Genomic DNA, 17,667 nt, shown 5'->3' with positions numbered 1-17,667 from the left:
GACTGACTGGTATTTGTCATAGAATACCAGAATTGGATGGTCCACCACTGGCACCCTGTGCTTTTCACAGACGAGAGCAGGTGTGTGGTGGGAGTATGTAGGCAGTTCCTAATGAATTGATACTATTGACCGCATCCACGCTCACCTGACCTTAATCCAGCAGAACACCTCTGGGACCTTATGTTACACCACTAGGTTGCACCTCAGACTATCCAGGAGCTCAGTGATGCCTGATGTGTTTTTGCAAAGTGTTCTTTAATTTTTTTGAGAAGTACAATTTCCAGTGAGCAACTTTTTTTAACTGCAGAAGAAGACCTAAAAATATTCACAACTGAAGTGTTAATTACAAACCAGTTTGCATTTGTCCATTGCTGTTTCACACTTCTTGGTCTAGAGCAAGCCAGGAGTCAATTTACAAACTGCAGAAGTGACAACTTATTATTGTCACCATGAGTTTCTCTATCTTCCAATAAGAGTTTAAAAAAGACAGCACTCACATGTCGTAATTATAGGAAAATGACCTCATCATTAAGATATAACGTACTACATGGGGAGAGGAATAAAGAGGCAAGAACTCTTCATAATGTGGCTGAGAAACGTGAGGTTTTTAAAGACATCCTCACCATCAAAGTAATTCAGTAAGTGTCGTCAGTATCATTTGTAGAATTTGTCTCCAGTCAGGACCCATTAGTTTTTCTTAGTATCCTCGTGATAGCAAAACTAGGTATCAGTAAGCAAATGACAAGTCTGTAGCTCAGTCCAACAACAGTTACATACATGGAGAAATTATTTATACATAATATATATTGAAGTGAAGAGCTTTACTTAAAGAAGCAGAAGCAAATGTGTGTTTGTGTGTCAGAGACACAAATAGGAAGGAAAGAAAAGAAATAGAGGAATCCATGTAGGTAGTGCACCTCCATTTCTCCCTCAGTCCAGTCTCCAGTCCCTCCATCTTTTGTGATGTTTTTCTTCCCTGCTCCAGCTTCTCGAGCATCTCTCCTGTGCATCTCTCTTTACCCTGTCATCCTGTCACTACTCTGTCTCTCGCTGCTCCACAGCCAGCCGATCCATCGCGCACTCAAGGTTTGTTCCTGTGTTACAGTGTGTGTGCTCAGCTCCGAGCTAAAGTTTCAACTCCGAACTACAAAGGAGATGGCGAGGAGAGAAAACGACAGGTTTCAAGGAGAAAAATATACCTTTTCTTAAGAAAGAAAAAAGAAAAGGGGGGGAAGAAAGCAAAGGCAGATACCGGAATCATATTCTCTAAAGCAAACGGTACACAAACACACACTGACACATATATAAATGCACATTCCTGAGGATTGTTTTTTCCTTTGGCAAAAGTTACATTCTTTATCTGCTCTTTTGGAGGCTTCCCAGCTGGGTTTACTTTGTCTCTCTTCCCTCTTTATTTACCCTCTTCAATTGAGACAATTTCTCAGGGGACTCCTCTCTGAACCCTCTGCTACTGTGACCAACACAACTGGAACACCAGACATAGAGACTGAGAAACAATAATGTACACGCACACACAAACACACCGCCAAGATGAATAGAGGGCGTACAGGGCCAGCTCTCATTAGCAAGCGGGACTTCTCTGTGTGCAGCAGTAAAGCAGAGCGTCTAAACATGACAGTGAATGATGTAGAAGGAAAAAAGATCAAATATGCTTTTTTTTAAATTTGTGACAGTGTATCCTATAGGCAGCTTTGTTCCATTATATTCTGTAGTCCAGTTTCATTGCCCATGAGACAGCCACAACATCAATAAACAAACGAGCCAGTTATATGCACTTTTAAACCCTAACGCACTGGAAACAGATTGTAAACCCTCAGTCACTAACTGCTCTGCGCTGCAGCTCCTGACACGAATATACAAGATGAAGGTGAATTGATAGGTTTGTGTGATGGATCAATACGGTCAACACATCCAACGCCTGGGATTTCTTTTCTCGCCTGCGTTGCATTGTCAGAACATCTTTAATCAACATGGCCTCATTGACTCGGATCGATCCGCCACATGTAACAGCGCAAGGCTGAGGGAAGAGAATATTAATCCACAGCACAGCTGATTAACTTAGATTTACATTGTCTTTATTGATTGGAACCTATATTTAGTTATTTTAGCCCCCAAAACGTTGATAACTACTAATCCTGGAGATCAATTCAACAATGGCAGCTCGTGTCCACCAACTATTTAACTGTGGTTCAGAAATGTGAAGACTGAAGAGTGGCTCAAACCAGCTCTTTGGCATTGCAATCACACCTCTATTGGCTCAATAACCCCTGACCTTTTCTTTTAGCATGCTGATGTTTTTGTGTAAAGTTTCTCTGCACCTATTGGCCGATTTTTCTTTGGTGATCTCATTTGTTTTCTTCATAGAAATAATTTCATAATTAGAAATAATAAAAAGAAAAGAAATAATTAGGTTCAGGGTTTTTAACACTTATTAAGTAATATACCAAAAAATATTGGGCTTACAACCAAATATAGCTTTTAAAATTTGATGATTCAAAGTAACTAGATACAGTGCATAAAGTACAAAAAAAAGTCATCATAAGACATCTTGTGGAAAATGCTTTGCAGTCTGTGACGCTCTGAGTTCTTTGACTCACGGTTATCAGCGGAGGCTTTGTGTCTTTTCCCTGGTGAGGCTTTCCTGTTCACTTCACACAGCCTTGGCTCTTGTTTGATGTGGCGTCTCTGCCACTGATCTGCAGTCGATCAGTGGCAGAGAAGTGAAGCAATTGACCGTGCTTCACTTCTTCAACATTAAAAGCTCTTTGTTTGCACTGGGTTTACAAGTAAGACAGTAAGGTGGTCGACGAAATGTTGTAAAATAAGTTTTGGGTTTTCGACTTACATACTGTCCTAGTGAAGTTTTTTTCATCCCCTCTCTCTGTCTCCTACACACACACACACACACACACACACACACACGCACACAAAGCTGTTTCCTTCATAGACATTACCTGCTCAAAGGGCGCAATTTTAAGCAATTTAACACCTTTCTCTACTGCCATCAGACCGGATGTTGTGCTTCATTTGAAACACTCCCCTCATCCCTTGAAGTGTTTGCTGGGATGTGGTTTCACCTTGCCTGCTCAGTGTAGTGATTTCTTCCATTTCCACTGGCTTTGTCCAACCTCTCATGGAAAAGATTATCCTTAATCGTGCTGTTTACAATAAACACAACTCAGGTTTCAAACTACTGTTTACACTCAAAACCTCAGAAAAAGGCAGCGTCTGAAATGTCTCTCACATAAACATAGTTTGTCTGTGAAATATGTAATCAGTTTTTATATGTCTGTGTATGTTAGGTGGGGATGACATTTTATTATGTATACCGTACTAGTACTTGGTTAAACCCTGGTTTGCCCTCAGAACTGCCATAATTTCTTGGTGGCAAAGATTCAAAAAGGTGGTGGAAGCTTTCCTCTGAGGTTTTGGTCCATATCGAAATGACAGCATCATGCAGTTGCTGCAGATTTCTTATCTTCAGCTCTGTGATGTGAATTTCCTGTTCCACCACATCCCAGAGGTGCTGTATTGGATTGGTGACAACTTGGTAGATGCCATTTAAATACAGTGGACTGACCGTCACGTTGAGCAAATCGGTTTGATTTTAGTTTGTTTTTTTTTGGTATATGAATTGTAGTCTCAGCTTCCTGTTCTAAGCTGACACGAGTGGCACCCAGCGTGGTGAGCTACTGCTTCATGGCTTGATGTGTTGTGTCTTCAGAGACACTCTTCTGCATACCTTGGTGGCATATGAGTTGTTGGTTATAGGAGTTACTGTTCCTATCAGCTCAAAGTAGTTTGGCCATTCTCCTCTGACATTAACGAGGCATTTGCACTTACAGAACTGCAAGTCAATAGACGCCTTGACCATGTTGGCATGGATTTTCTTAATGAACTGAGTAGGTGCCGTGGGATTCACTTGAATTAGATTAACAAGCAGATGAATAGATGCACCCAATGAAATTGCCAGTGTATATATACCAACAGGGTGCAAGAGGTAACTGAATGGTTTGATGAAAATAAAATGAAAGAATTTATTATGGCTTTGCAGTCTCCAGATCTCAAATGGAACACATATGGGAAATTGTTTTTCCTGGTGTAACATCAAATGTATAAATATCTTTTGGTAGAGCCACAGAAATCCCACCTACAGCAGAAGCATCACTGCAACCTTTCTCCAATCCAGCTCTTCCTTACAGCTGTGTCTGACTTAATGTCATATCTGTTGTCATGAATGCCTGCTCTGTTCTCTTCAAAGACAGTATAAAATATGGGCGTAACCACAAAAAATCCATTGCTGACTTCTTATTATTAAGTCTTGAGCCATCCTGGTGTTTAGATGAAGTGGTGGTCCAACTGCAATATCACATGCTCTTTGGCTACCAACTTGTGATTTATGAGTCATTAGTCAACAAGTACATCCTGGATAATCTTCCGTGAAGAGTGAATGACTAATTCACCAGACTAATTGTTCTGATCAATATACCGAACCCATAAAATAAGTTATGTTCATCTGTTGTACCTTCTGTTGTTCTATGCTTTAAGCTTGCTGTCACTTTAGCTATTACGAGTTCATCATTGTGACGATTTTAGTAAACACATAGTTTATAGTTTGGGCAAGATTAGGTGACCCTGAATCCTGCAATAGGCCAAGGCTGCTGGGGGCTTCCCGCATGTCTTTTTCATTCACCTTTTGTCACTCTCTCTGTTTATATACCACTCTGCATTTCACATTATGCCTTTTGTACCATCTTCCTCGCCTCACCCCCAGACGGTCACAGCAGATGACCGTCCCCTCTCTGACCCTGGTCCTGCCTGAGGTTTCATCTTGTTAAAAAGTCGTTTTTCCCTTCCCACTGTCACCAAATGTTTTCTCATAGTGGGTTCTCTGATTGTTGGGGCTTTCTCTGTATTATTGTAGGGTCTCTACCGTACATTACAATGTGCCTTCAGGTGTGAGCTCACTATATGGATTCCAGTAAAAACAATGAACAAAACAAGTTAAAAAATAGTTAATTCTTTAGTAAAAAATACATTTATAAATTCCGCAGCATGATCTTCATTTCCATCCATGACAACAACAACCAACTGTACAGTAGGCATTTACAATGAAACACATTCTGGGAAGGCAAATACATCAAAATGAGGAAAAAAATATGGCAATTTGAAGCAGAAACAGCAAAACCAATAAAAAATAAAGATTTTTAAATGAACACAGATTCAGGAAAAAAACCAAAACAGATCTGACTGTTTAACAGAAACAGAACATCAGAGTTTCAACACCCCAACAGGAGAACTTTGCTTTGGGTTCACCAAAACACCACAAGGTTAACTTCAGTCCTTCTAATACAACTACAGCAGCTCGGTATGAAGACGAACAACACGTGAACAGACTAAGGAGGCAGCACTCGCATGCAGCTGTCCTTATGCACTGCTTTCACAGTCAGCTTCACCGCGTGACTTTAAAGGGAAAATGGCAAAACTGGCCCCGAATCAGTGCTTAAGGACAACTTTATCTCACTTTGGGTCAGAAAAACAGTCAACAAACATTTTACACTGAAAAAAACAGCTTTTCTTTTGATTTTTCTTATTCAATTAGCAGGATAGATTATAACAGATAAAATCTCTGCTTTTGCTACTGGATGGTACTGATGGACAGGCTGGGAGGTTAGAGGATTGACAGCAGCCCTATTGCACATGGGAGAAAGCTTTTACTGGAAGTTTCTACAATCAGTCCTGTACATCCTTTAAAAAATATATTTCAAAACTTATTTCAAAGCCTCTTAATTTTTCAGGTTGTTATGACTCTATGTTAGCTTTTTTATTCTTTTTTTTTTTCTTTCAGTCGCATCCTTGGAGATTTGTAGACATATTGAGCTCTGGTTTGGACCAAAGCCAGAGCATATGTGCAGTCTCACACATGAACACACATATTATGTGTTTTATATGTAATATAATGTAATTCAGAAAGAAAAATAGATATTTTGGCAAAGACAGTTTAAAGAGGAGCACCACAGAGATCACGGGAGTTAACTAAAAACTATGTAAAGCACTGCTTTCCAGCATTGGTTACTTTTGTAACCAATACTTTTATGTGGCCAACCACACAAAAGTATTCAGTCCACCTTACTGTAGATTTTCCTTCCTTTCACTGGTGTCATCCCCACATACTAAGAATAAATATCAGGAGGAGCCCAACTGTTCCCTGTTAACTGGCTCTGCTGCAGTGACAATACAGTCCAAAAAAAAAAAAAAAAGAGAGTACCATGTCATCGAGCAGTCAGTTCACCCAGAGCAGACGCGTCCTCTCAGTATTAAATTATTACCCCTAAAGCTGCTGACCAAAATATCACAGTTGTGGTCTTAAGTGATGATTATGGGATGGGATCTGTGCCTTGGGGTAAATTTCACTACACCGCTGATATTAGCTGCCGGTGTATTCTGGGTGCACGGAGAAAACCGCACGCTGGCAGGACTTTGCCTACACAGAATCCTGCGCATCAACCGAAAAGTGCTTAGAGGGAAGAAATGAGGAAAGACTAAACCTGCAGTGAAGAAAGTTTCCACTGGATGGGTTTGTTTTTTTTAGCCACATGTGGCAATAGAGACAGAAGAGAATGAAATATTTTTAAAAAGATGGTGTCACAAGTAATAGAAATAACAGTCTTCTCTCATCTCTGAGGACTATGTTCAAGATATATTGAACAATATCATACACACATGCATGCCTCCTCATAAAGAGCATATTGTATATACCCTCGAATGTAGGTGTACAAGTGTACAAACTTCTTCTGCCGTCCATGAATTGTCTTGATTCGATGCTTATCTCCATATTTTCACCTTCCTTTTATGGCAGAATAATCTCCTGTACAATACAGAGTTGTCAGCCAATTAAGTGGCTTATTTTATTGTGCTTGGACGTTTCAGAGGTACTGTGCGAGCTTTCACAAATTATTTTCCAAGTGATGCAATAGCTGCTAATACAGGAGGTTTAGCTTTAAAGAACTGTACGCACACGGTACAGTTCTTAGGTTCAGTGCTGATATTGTACATCGTGTGAGCTCTCCAGTAAACTGTGCATTGCTTTGAGACAACACAAAGACTTTTTTTGTTTTTGAAAGTGCTCCTATGTATATTGCGCTAGCCATCTCATTTTGGCCTCTTTACATTTCCTTTCAAACCATTTCTTATTCTATGCAAGTAGCTCACAAGACGATGTCTGAGTGTGGCAGCACCCAGAATCTGTGAGACGTTTCAGGCTAACCCGCTGGTCCTGAAAATACAAGTACAGTCATTTCTTGCCCTTGGGTGGGCACACCAAAGTAAAAGTATGACCCTACACATCCATGTTAAGTACAAACACAGCCATAATGAAGTTTGGTATTTTGTGCTTAATTTCTGAGTCTCTAATACAGTCTTGATTGGAAGTGTGACTGAACCAACAGACAAAAAAGGTCAGGAGATGATTCATCTCTGATGATGTTTTACTGCGGATGAAGTTCCAATCAGAGCTCAGCAGCTTGAGATTTCTGTCACCGTCTGCAAACAGAAAGAAGCTTTAGAGGTGGGGAAAAATGATGAATCATGAAATGTTAAGTGCTAATCGTCTTGGACAAGACTTCACCTTTTTTGGGGCTTTTAAGTGAGATAAACACTGTGCTGGCATTAAGGAAGAGTTACAAGCAGGCGGGAGATTCATCTAAATAATGCAACACAAAGAGCTATTGCCAGTTGGCTCCCACTTCTTTCACAAACACCCCCCCCCCCCAAATACTACATATTTGAAGCAAATGTAGACAAATATAGAGCACCATTTGAAATCATGTAAACAAATCATTTCAGTTTGTCTCGTCCTATCTATTAGATGTGTTTAAATCAGCATAAAAAAAATTATAAATCAATGTTTGAACAGCGAGCATCAGTATATCAGTCTGATTGATCTCAAAAAGCACTTCAGTGCCTGTTGCACACAGCTCCTTTATCAGGCATGAAATGCTTCCCTGCTGAGGGAAACGGAGCACACATGCTGATAAACCTGCGGGACGTGCAAATGTCCGCCACAATTATCTTTATCAAATCACATTCAAATGGTGAACGGACTGCTACAAAATAGCTCCCTCTGCTGTTTGAAGTCATGTTATTGCAGCTCAACTCGTGCGTTGTTATTTTTTTTAAGGGCTTACACCCCCTCGCCCTCCCCCCTTCCAACACCTCCTAAATCTAGAAGCCACATATGAGCCTCTATCTCATTAACGGCACATCAGCATTGCATCACAATACTGCCTGCTTACATTTTCCATATATATACTAAATAAATGTGCAGTAACAATCTCAGCAGCTCCACTAGGAAGCAGATTTTAATTATATGTTTTACAAAGAGATACGAAAAATAGCATTATGTCAGCATAAAGTTCCTATTAAAATTCTAGTAACAATCTCTAGAAACTATTAAATGAGCATCAATGTCAAATTGAATGAAGGGAACTTTTTTTCCCCCTCCAGTGTAGACTCTTGCTCCTAGATAGGGTCAAGGAAGATGAATAGTAATTGCTGGGCAGTAATATAAGAGTACGGTCCATTCAAAGTAATATATGCATTCTGGGAAGTCACAATCATTGCAAAATCATAGGAAACACTACCTTTGCCTTGTTGTAGATCCATAGTTATCCAGCATGTGAGTGCTGGCCACCTCCAGGTTCCAGTCACACATCTCCAGCAGCTTTAGACACTCTGATCTGCTCCTCAGGCCCAAACAGAACAACTGTTCTACCTGTAGAGAGGCAGGTCACAAGACATTGTTCAAGTGACCAAAGAGTTATCAAGAGGGAAAAAGATGGGACTGTTAAAGAGAGTTCAAGGTGAAGAACTTTCATCTTTTTTACTGAATGGAGTGCCAGTGAGTGTAAAATTATTTCTGTCTTTGTACAAGCTCAGCTTGTTCAAACACATTCCTGTAGCTTAGCAGAATCTGAACCACGTGGATGAGTTTTTTCTGTGTCTCACAGACGTTTCCACCACCATCAAGGAACACTCAAGTGTTCCCTTGTGTCTACTGAAGTCCTAACAAATTGTCCATCCTGCCACGTTGGGCAAAACCACAGCCAGTTAAAACGGTGTTAAAACCCACCCTAAACATATCAGAGTGTCTACATGCTTTTTCATTTGTAGCTGCTCACTGCAACTTTTCCTCAAGGATGAATAAAGTTCTCTTATCACATCTCGATATGAGCCTATAGGGTAAAAGTGTAACTGACTGTGTCCATTTGCAGATACACCCTGTTATTACACAAACGACTGACCTGAGACTTGATGAACCCGATCTGGTAAGCACTGAAGTGTTTACCGCTGAGGTAACGGATTTTCATGCAATCTTTGTTTTGATGGCCTGAGCAATAAAATGTTTTGTTCCTTTTACAGTGGGGCAAAAAAGTATTTAGTCAGCCACCGATTGTGCAAGTTCCCCCACTTAAAATGATGACAGAGGTCAGTAATTTGCACCAGAGGTACACTTCAACTGTGAGAGACAGAATGTGAAAAAAAAATCCATGAATTCACATGGTAGGATTTGTAAAGAATTTATTCGTAAATTAGGGTGGAAAATAAGTATTTGGTCACCTCAAACAAGGAAAATCTCTGGCTCTCACAGACCTGTAACGTCTTCTGTAAGAAGCTTTTCTGTCCCCCACTCGTTACCTGTATGAATGGCACCTGTTTGAACTCATCATCTGTATAAAAGACACCTGTCCACAGCCTCAAACAGTCAGACTCCAAACTCCGCCATGGCCAAGACCAAAGAGCTTTCGAAGGACACCAGGAAAAGTATTGTAGACCTGCACCAGACTGGGAAGAGTGAATCTACAATAGGCAAGCAGCTTGGTGTGAAAAAATCAACTGTGGGAGCAATCATCAGAAAATGGAAGACATACAAGACCACTGATAATCTCCCTCGATCTGGGGCTCCACGCAAGATCTCATCCCGTGGGGTCAAAATGATCATGAGAACGGTGAGCAAAGATCCCAGAACCACACGGGGGGACCTGGTGAATGACCTGCAGAGAGCTGGGACCAAAGTAACAAAGGTCACCATCAGTAACACACTACAACGGCAGGGAATCAAATCCCGCAGTGCCAGACGTGTTCCGCTGCTGAAGCCAGTGCATGTCCAGGCCCGTCTGAAGTTTGCCAGAGAGCACATGGATGATACAGCAGAGGATTGGGAGAATGTCATGTGGTCAGATGAAACCAAAGTAGAACTTTTTGGTATAAACTCAACTCGTCGTGTTTGGAGGAAGAAGAATACTGAGTTGCATCCCAAGAACACCATACCTACTGTGAAGCATGGGGGTGGAAACATCATGCTATGGGGCTGTTTTTCTGCCAAGGGGACAGGACGACTGATCCGTGTTAAGGACAGAATGAATGGGGCCATGTATCGTGAGATTTTGAGCCAAAACCTCCTTCCATCAGTGAGAACTTTGAAGATGAAACGAGGCTGGGTCTTCCAACATGACAATGATCCAAAACACACCGCCCGGGCAACAAAGGAGTGGCTCCGTAAGAAGCATTTGAAAGTCCTGGAGTGGCCTAGCCAGTCTCCAGACCTCAACCCCATAGAAAATCTGTGGCGGGAGTTGAAAGTCCGTGTTGCTCGGCGACAGCCCCAAAACATCACTGCTCTCGAGAAGATCTGCATGGAGGAATGGGCCAAAATACCAGCTACTGTGTGTGCAAACCTGGTAAAGACCTATAGTAAACGTTTGACCTCTGTTATTGCCAACAAAGGTTATGTTACAAAGTATTGAGTTGTATTTTTGTTATTGACCAAATACTTATTTTCCACCCTGATTTACGAATAAATTCTTTACAAATCCTACCATGTGGATTCATGGATTTTTTTTCACATTCTGTCTCTCACAGTTGAAGTTTACCTCTGGTGCAAATTACTGACCTCTGTCATCATTTTAGGTGGGGGAACTTGCACAATCGGTGGCTGACTAAATACTTTTTTGCCCCACTGTATTTGTACAGTTTTATTTTATAAAGGTGTTTCTGCCAGTTGTGTGTATGCAGTACTTTAAGACTATGGAACCTGACCTTAAAAACAAACTACATCCCTTTTGCTATTGAGCTTTTTTACTTTTGTTATTTAAAATGAATTAGTTTGAAACTTTACACGGACTTTTTTTCATCTTATGACAAAGTAAAGATTTAAATAAACACCATTAAAAATAAACACCGAACAGAATTTTCCATTTAGGGTTTGTAGCCATACTTATTACTAATGATCCATATATGCAGTTATTACACTTTACATGCATATAGTCATGTGCAAATTGGAAATAACGCCTTTCAAAAATAACATTTCAATATGCAACAACACTAGAAAAGGGGAATAAACAAAAATTAATAAAAAGTCAGTAAAAGTATCTCAAAAAACTAAAAAAATGACTGAAGCTTAAAGGAACATTTTTCCTTCTCACTTTTTACCATTTTCAGGCCTCCATACAACACTACTATGAGTTAACCAGTAACATATAATTTCTGAAACAACTCAACAGTCATAGTGTGCCAACTATGGCAGGAAATGCATTAGCTTTCAGTAAATGCACAAACCTTTAGATAATGCACAGCTTGCTGGACATTCCAGTTGTGGTTCTGGAGGGCGGCCTGGCACTCCTCCATCGTCACACCGTGAACCGCCTCCTGCACCTGAGACACACAACAACACTGAAGTTTAAACCCCCGATTCCTCACTTCTTGTTTTTTTGGGGTCTCAGTAATCTTTTGGTATCTTTTTCTGATGAAGAAATCATCTAAGATTAAAGCTCCATGTACATCCTTTAGGTGAACAGTGGATTTACTGCTAAACATGATAAGAATCTCAGCTGGATTTAAGCATCGCTGCACAGATCAAGTTTTAAACGTTCACATCTCTTTTCAAAAACCACCTTAAGCCTGCTCAAATTTCAAGAAGATAAGTCTGACACAGTGTTCCTGTGTGTACCGAGACTGTGGCAGCATAATCACCAGTTTTTTTTTGTCAGTACTTCTCTTCGCATGAACTTGATTGAAACCCATGTTAACAATTTCATGTTACCAATCACTGCAGTTTTACGCAGATATTACTAGTAAACTCATAAGGCGCTATATACATTATATTCTTATAATACTCTGTCTTGCACTGAACTCCCCTGCAATGCAGCTGAGATAGCTCACATTCTTGCTGCACTACTTTTTGCAGCTGTATCAACTACAAAATGCCAAGTGCCTGAAAGCCTTCAGAGTTCACAGCGCTTCTGACTCCAGCCAAACTCGAACAGCGCGAGAATCAATTGACCAACCTAAAGAAACAAATGAAACTTTGAAGTTTCTTCTTTGAAATCTGATTCTCACCAAATATTTATATGGCCTTTGTCTCATAACGAATGCTAGTGTATTTTTAACAAGTTATGAGAAAATATTTGAGAATGCAAAAGAAAAAGCTTAAACATGTATGCTAACAATTTTTCTACTAAAAGGCATATAAAACATTCAATTTCCAATTTAATTAGTTACATTTGATGCATAACACATTAATAAAGATTGCCTCCAGTTGTAAAATTACACCGTTTCTTAATTTGGTTGTCACGATGATTTGAAGGCGAAATAGAAAGTTGATCTTTTCAGAATCCTGCCATTAAAAGCTGCTGTATCACCTTTAATTCCTCACTCTTGCTGTCAGTGCAACAGGAAAGGAAACACACCGCCGTACACCCACCATGCTCTTCCTTACAGAAAGCATTTAAACAATGAATATGGAGCTCCAGAAAACAGCATTACAACTGAGAGGAATCAAGCAAGCCAGTCATGAAATATGCACTGCAGACTATTTAAAGCCTGCTTCTTAGACCGATGCTAATGAATTACACCGAACAATGGGCTCATATTTTAGTTCTTTGATGTGTGATAAGGGATTTAGGATAAGGATTGCCTTAACAACAGTGATACTGAACTACAAACAGATGACTATCTGCTTAATATTTCTTACCAAATGACAAAAAGTAGCATTAAGAAGAACAAGGACAAGTATATGTAGCAAGCAGCACATCTTCCTGCAGGGGTTTCATATCCATCATGGCCAACCTCTGCACTTTCAATACAGATGTAAATCATTAATAACTTTCAGTGTTTTAAGTACTTTGCAGTTCAAATAACATTTTCTTAGAGGCACTTCATCCATCTTAGACCTTACCATCTTGACCCTATCAGCTGAGTTCCCTCCTCCGTCTGTCCTGGTACAGAAAGCAGTGACTGCTGGTGCTGTCAGCCCGTCTGAAGAGACGCGAGGAAGACTAACTGAACTCTTCATCCCTGACCGTGGCCAACCCAGATTGCTGTTATTATTGGAGGAGAAATTGGCTTTCAGGTCCCCACCCGGCTGGACCAGCCCCTGCACCTGGGTGTGCCCCTGCAGTGTGTGACTGCTGACCACCATTGGTCTGACCGTGGCTGTGTTGGCTTGCCGTACATGCTTTTCTTCCACATCGTTGGCAGGAAGGCTTTCAGCCTCCCTGAAGAAGCGATCGAATCGATCGAGATACGGTGGCCTCTCTGGCAGAAGGTAATAGTGGGTGTTACTGACTTTACGCCCGTCACGGACAATAGGCAGGATACAGGGGCCCTTGCTAGCAGCGTCCTTCCCCTGCACCTGGGCCTGGATCACTTTGGGTGCAGCATATTTGGGGTCCGAAGCAAAGCTGTGTGTAGTAGGCATGAGTTTACCCGGAGAGGTAGAGAGGTAGGAGCTGTAGGTGTGTGTGGGTGGGCAGGTTGTAATGGCAGCCTGCATTGTGTTGGGGCTGACAGAGTAAAGCCTCTGCTGGGGGGAACCCACTACCAGACCCATTGGGCTTGGAGTTCTTGATCCAGGCTGAGACAAAGGGTCTCTGGGAGGGATTTGAGGTGGTCGTTCCTGTCCTGCACCTGAAACGTTTTCCGTGGTTTCAGTCGGCACTGGAGAAAGGGAGAGGTCCCTTGACCAGCGGCCAGAGGTGTAGTCACCCTTCTTTATGGGGCGAGGGGGGATGGGAACTCGTGGGGGGATCTGGGGTCGGTCCTCGTTACAGGAAAGGACACTCTGCTGTTGTCCCTCATGGGTTTGGAGACTTTGAGGAGTCTGGGGACACGAGACTGAGCTCTGCAATGGCGAGCACGAACGAGGAGCACTTGCTGCCGGTACATTGAGCCTCCTCATGCACTCTTGTTGAAGTTCTTGAAAGATCTCTGCAGACTGTGAAAAAGAGGTGGACAGGCTCTGGCTGTGCTTGCTGGGGAGAAACAGGTTGTCTTCCAGACCTTGTCTGTCTGAACCTCTGGAGACTAGAGCCTCATCATTGACCTTCTGCCCAGAGGACAGAGTTTCTTCTGGATTGCGGCCATCACTATGCTCTGCCTCATTCTGCTGCTCCGAGCTGTTGATGGAGCTCACCTTTCGGAGAAAGAAACAAGCTCACTGTAATATTACTTCAGGCAACACAAAGACAAAATAATTCCACTTTTATAAAATTTTGACACAGTGTTAAATGTATTGTGTAGCCCTACCTCCATATCATCCTCATCTTGTGCTACATCGTCATAAGCTGGGGGTGGGGGTAATGGCCGTGCATCCCAGTCCACTACTGGCGTAGGGTGAAGGGGGCGGGGCAATGATTTGGATGGGCTTTGAGGTGGAGTCCTGTCCAGGAGATTTTCTGCTTCCAAAGCCAACTTGGCCAATAGAGGAATCGGAATTTCAACCACGGGAGAGGGGGACGGTGTGGATATTGGGTACTCTTCCCCAAAGTCAATGAGGGACACTTCACTGTTAGTGTTCTGGCCTGAGCCTAAAGTCCTGCAACCTCCCTGTTTGGAAGCAGAGACCCACACGGCCGGTTTAAGTTTGAGGCCTTTCACAGAACCCGTTTTGCGAAGTGATAATCTCTTTAGTCCCGCAGAGGTCAGATCCTCCTCCTCATTTACTGGGTCATAGGAAGGTTCTGGAGATGAAAACACAACATATTCTTGATGCAGTTTAGAGATCATTGACACCAAGGTTGTTTAAGATCACTTAATACCACTAAATGCAAGACACACAGCTCCAAAAAAACTCGCCAGGTGTGACTGGAGAATACAATGCACAGCAAGGACACTGCACACCTTTTAGAGGGACAAAGGTGTAGAAAAGACCGGGGGTGGGGGGGGGGTACACTGCAAAGACAGGCAAAGAAAAGATGAAAAACTCTGAGATGTACCTTTGAGGAGTGGAACTAGGAGGGAACAGAGGGGGCAGGAGCAATGGGTGAAGAGCTGCTGAGAGAAACCAGACTTACTCTTGATTAACACTGCTGGTTGAGGAGGGCGGGGAGGAGGCTCCTCTGGGGAAAATAATAACAGATGCCACCAGCGCAAAGGAGAAACAAAGAGGGGAAGAAATGACAGCAGTAAAAGATATTAAGATAAGAATAAAAACAGCAAGCGCCATTACATCTGAAAGCTTTATTAGGATAAAAGCAAAGCGAGCTCTTCAGTGTCTTTTTGCAGCAGCAGCAGATCTTGAAATTTCAACCAGCAATGCATAATGGAAATAAGAAGAAGAAAGAAGCACTCTTTAAAAATTAGGAATATGATCATCTGCTCAGTCTGTCACTGAACTGAAGAGGTATTGAGGCAAGCTTTTTGGTAACAGTTATACATCATACAGGTATACATTTCTATAAAGAGCTCTTTCACTCACTTTTAGCTCGTCCTGCTAGCTGTGTGGGCTGTGCAGCACTGAGGTCCAAGCCCAGAACGTCAGGAGGATCCATGGGATTCCCGAGGTACAAACTGTCGGCAAGAATGAGACATGTTAATGCAGGAAACATCAGTGGACTGCATATAACTAACCCACAGCAGGTGCTGTACAATCACGTTGCAAAAGCAGCTTAAGCAGCCCGCTAGTGCCATCTATTGGTGAGTGCTTACTATCACTGCAGCCCAACCGAAAGACCATTTAAAACATTTCTAGATGCATGATATGAATGCCATTTCACGTTCATTAAATAATCAAACTCAGCTTGAAAAATTAATAAACAAAAGCTGTCTCTTACTCATCGATCCTATCAGGGAAGCCCCAGCAGCGATGGGGATTGGTGTCTCCATGTCCTGTGTGGATGAAGCTGTTCTTGAGTGGACGACTGATGTCGTGTGCAGACAACCCTGCTACAGAAGTCACCACATTCCTGGGGAACTGCCTGACCTTAAGGGTGCGTTTATTTTGACCTCGCCACCAATAATTCTCTGCCCTGAAACGTATTAGGACAGATAATTATATTGGGTATGAAAGCAGACTGCCACTTTTTGACATTGAGAGTCAAGGATGTGTTTTTTTCCAGCCCATACTCCATCCTTGCATTAGCTACAGGCCCATCTGTTGGAGGTGAATGTGGGGGTTGCAGCTGGTACCAGCTGACACTGAGTGGCAGATGGGGGAAAACCTTGAATTCACGCTCACATTCACACCCGCGAGCAATGTAGACTTGCTGATAAACAAACACATCTTTGGACTGTGGGAGGACTCTGAAGTGCAGCCTTGCACACTTCTCTGCACTGCACTGTGTTTGCATTCAAGACAATATTTATCAGTAGTGGGGTTGGTATGTTGCAGAGGAGAGTTTAGACCCATTTGGGGGGTGCTCACTCATACCCGAATGTAATCAGAGCACCCCTAAAAATATTAATAGTACTAATAATAGGGTGTTTTAGTATTGTTTTCTGGAAATATCTTCAAATGTCTATCTGTCTATTTATAACACTACAGGATAAAATAAAAACAGTAGTCTGCTGGTATATCAGGAGCTGCCAACCAAGGGGCTGCTGTACTTTATTATTTGACTTTGATAAATATTTATTTTCCTATTCTAGTCAAATTGGGCTCCAGTGTTTGTTTACAGTACAGCATCAGATCCAGGTGACAGCAAGTCAAAAGGTGAATGCCTGTCTATGTCCAGCAGCAGCCTGTATTCACTTTGAATATTGCTATAAACTGATATGGATCATGTAGATCAGTTTGTCTTTTATTCACAGTAACGTTTAACTTTTGGGTGACGGCACAAAGACTGAGAGAGGATAGAGAGGGAGAGACGAAGACAGCAAAGAGAGCAAAAAGAAACAGGTAAGAGTGGACATGTAGTCAAATTCACCAGAAATGATAACGCTGTAGCTTCTCTTTTACCCACATTCATTAATGATGAGTTCACATAACTAAGCAGTGTGTTTTCCTGTTTTCTGTGCCTGATGTAATAATTATTATTATAAGATTATATTTTTGTTATTTTCTAGTTTCTAGTCGAGTGAGGAGGCTGGAGAGAGAAAAGACAGAGCTTGTAGAAGAACCGCAAGAATGAGGGAGCAATATCAAATGCCATTATTCACAAAGTCTAACTTAAAAAATGCCAGTGGACATTCTAAAGAGAGCATATTGATATATGATGCTGAGTCTGCTTAATAAATGAGGGTTTGTATTAATATAAAATAGCTATTAGCAGTTTGCTTCGTTTGCAGGTCTATGGACTAGCAGTGTGATTTTCCAGTGTCTGTACTGAGTGAGTGCTTGATGAGCTGGTGGACTGCCTCTATGTTGTTAAG

General features: G+C 41.7%; 1 protein-coding gene across 7 annotated transcripts in view; it reads right to left on the bottom strand.

Moving 5' to 3' along the window:
• Positions 1 to 5,025: 5,025 nt before the first annotated feature.
• Positions 5,026 to 17,667, bottom strand: part of tnk2b (tyrosine kinase, non-receptor, 2b) — a 57,275-nt gene continuing 44,633 nt past the window's right edge. For 4 of the 7 annotated variants that reach the window (XM_076877203.1, XM_004567190.5, XM_076877201.1 and 1 more), the window contains 8 exons: positions 16,131 to 16,325; positions 15,776 to 15,867; positions 15,372 to 15,416; positions 14,605 to 15,038; positions 13,256 to 14,491; positions 11,638 to 11,733; positions 8,664 to 8,794; positions 5,026 to 7,563 (listed from right to left, as the gene is read on the bottom strand). In XM_076877203.1, the coding sequence (XP_076733318.1) occupies positions 7,557 to 7,563; positions 8,664 to 8,794; positions 11,638 to 11,733; positions 13,256 to 14,491; positions 14,605 to 15,038; positions 15,372 to 15,416; positions 15,776 to 15,867; positions 16,131 to 16,325 (2,236 nt within the window). In that variant the 3' untranslated portion in view covers positions 5,026 to 7,556. Of the gene's footprint in view, positions 7,564 to 8,659; positions 8,795 to 11,637; positions 11,734 to 13,255; positions 14,492 to 14,604; positions 15,039 to 15,371; positions 15,417 to 15,775; positions 15,868 to 16,130; positions 16,326 to 17,667 lie in introns of those variants that run through there. The other 3 variants (XM_004567192.5, XM_023153975.3, XM_023153976.3) reach the window with 2 other exon arrangements.

Source organism: Maylandia zebra, linkage group LG18, assembly GCF_041146795.1.
Source record: "Maylandia zebra isolate NMK-2024a linkage group LG18, Mzebra_GT3a, whole genome shotgun sequence".
NCBI lineage: Eukaryota > Metazoa > Chordata > Actinopteri > Cichliformes > Cichlidae > Maylandia > Maylandia zebra.
This window is presented reverse-complemented; position numbering and strand designations above follow the sequence as displayed.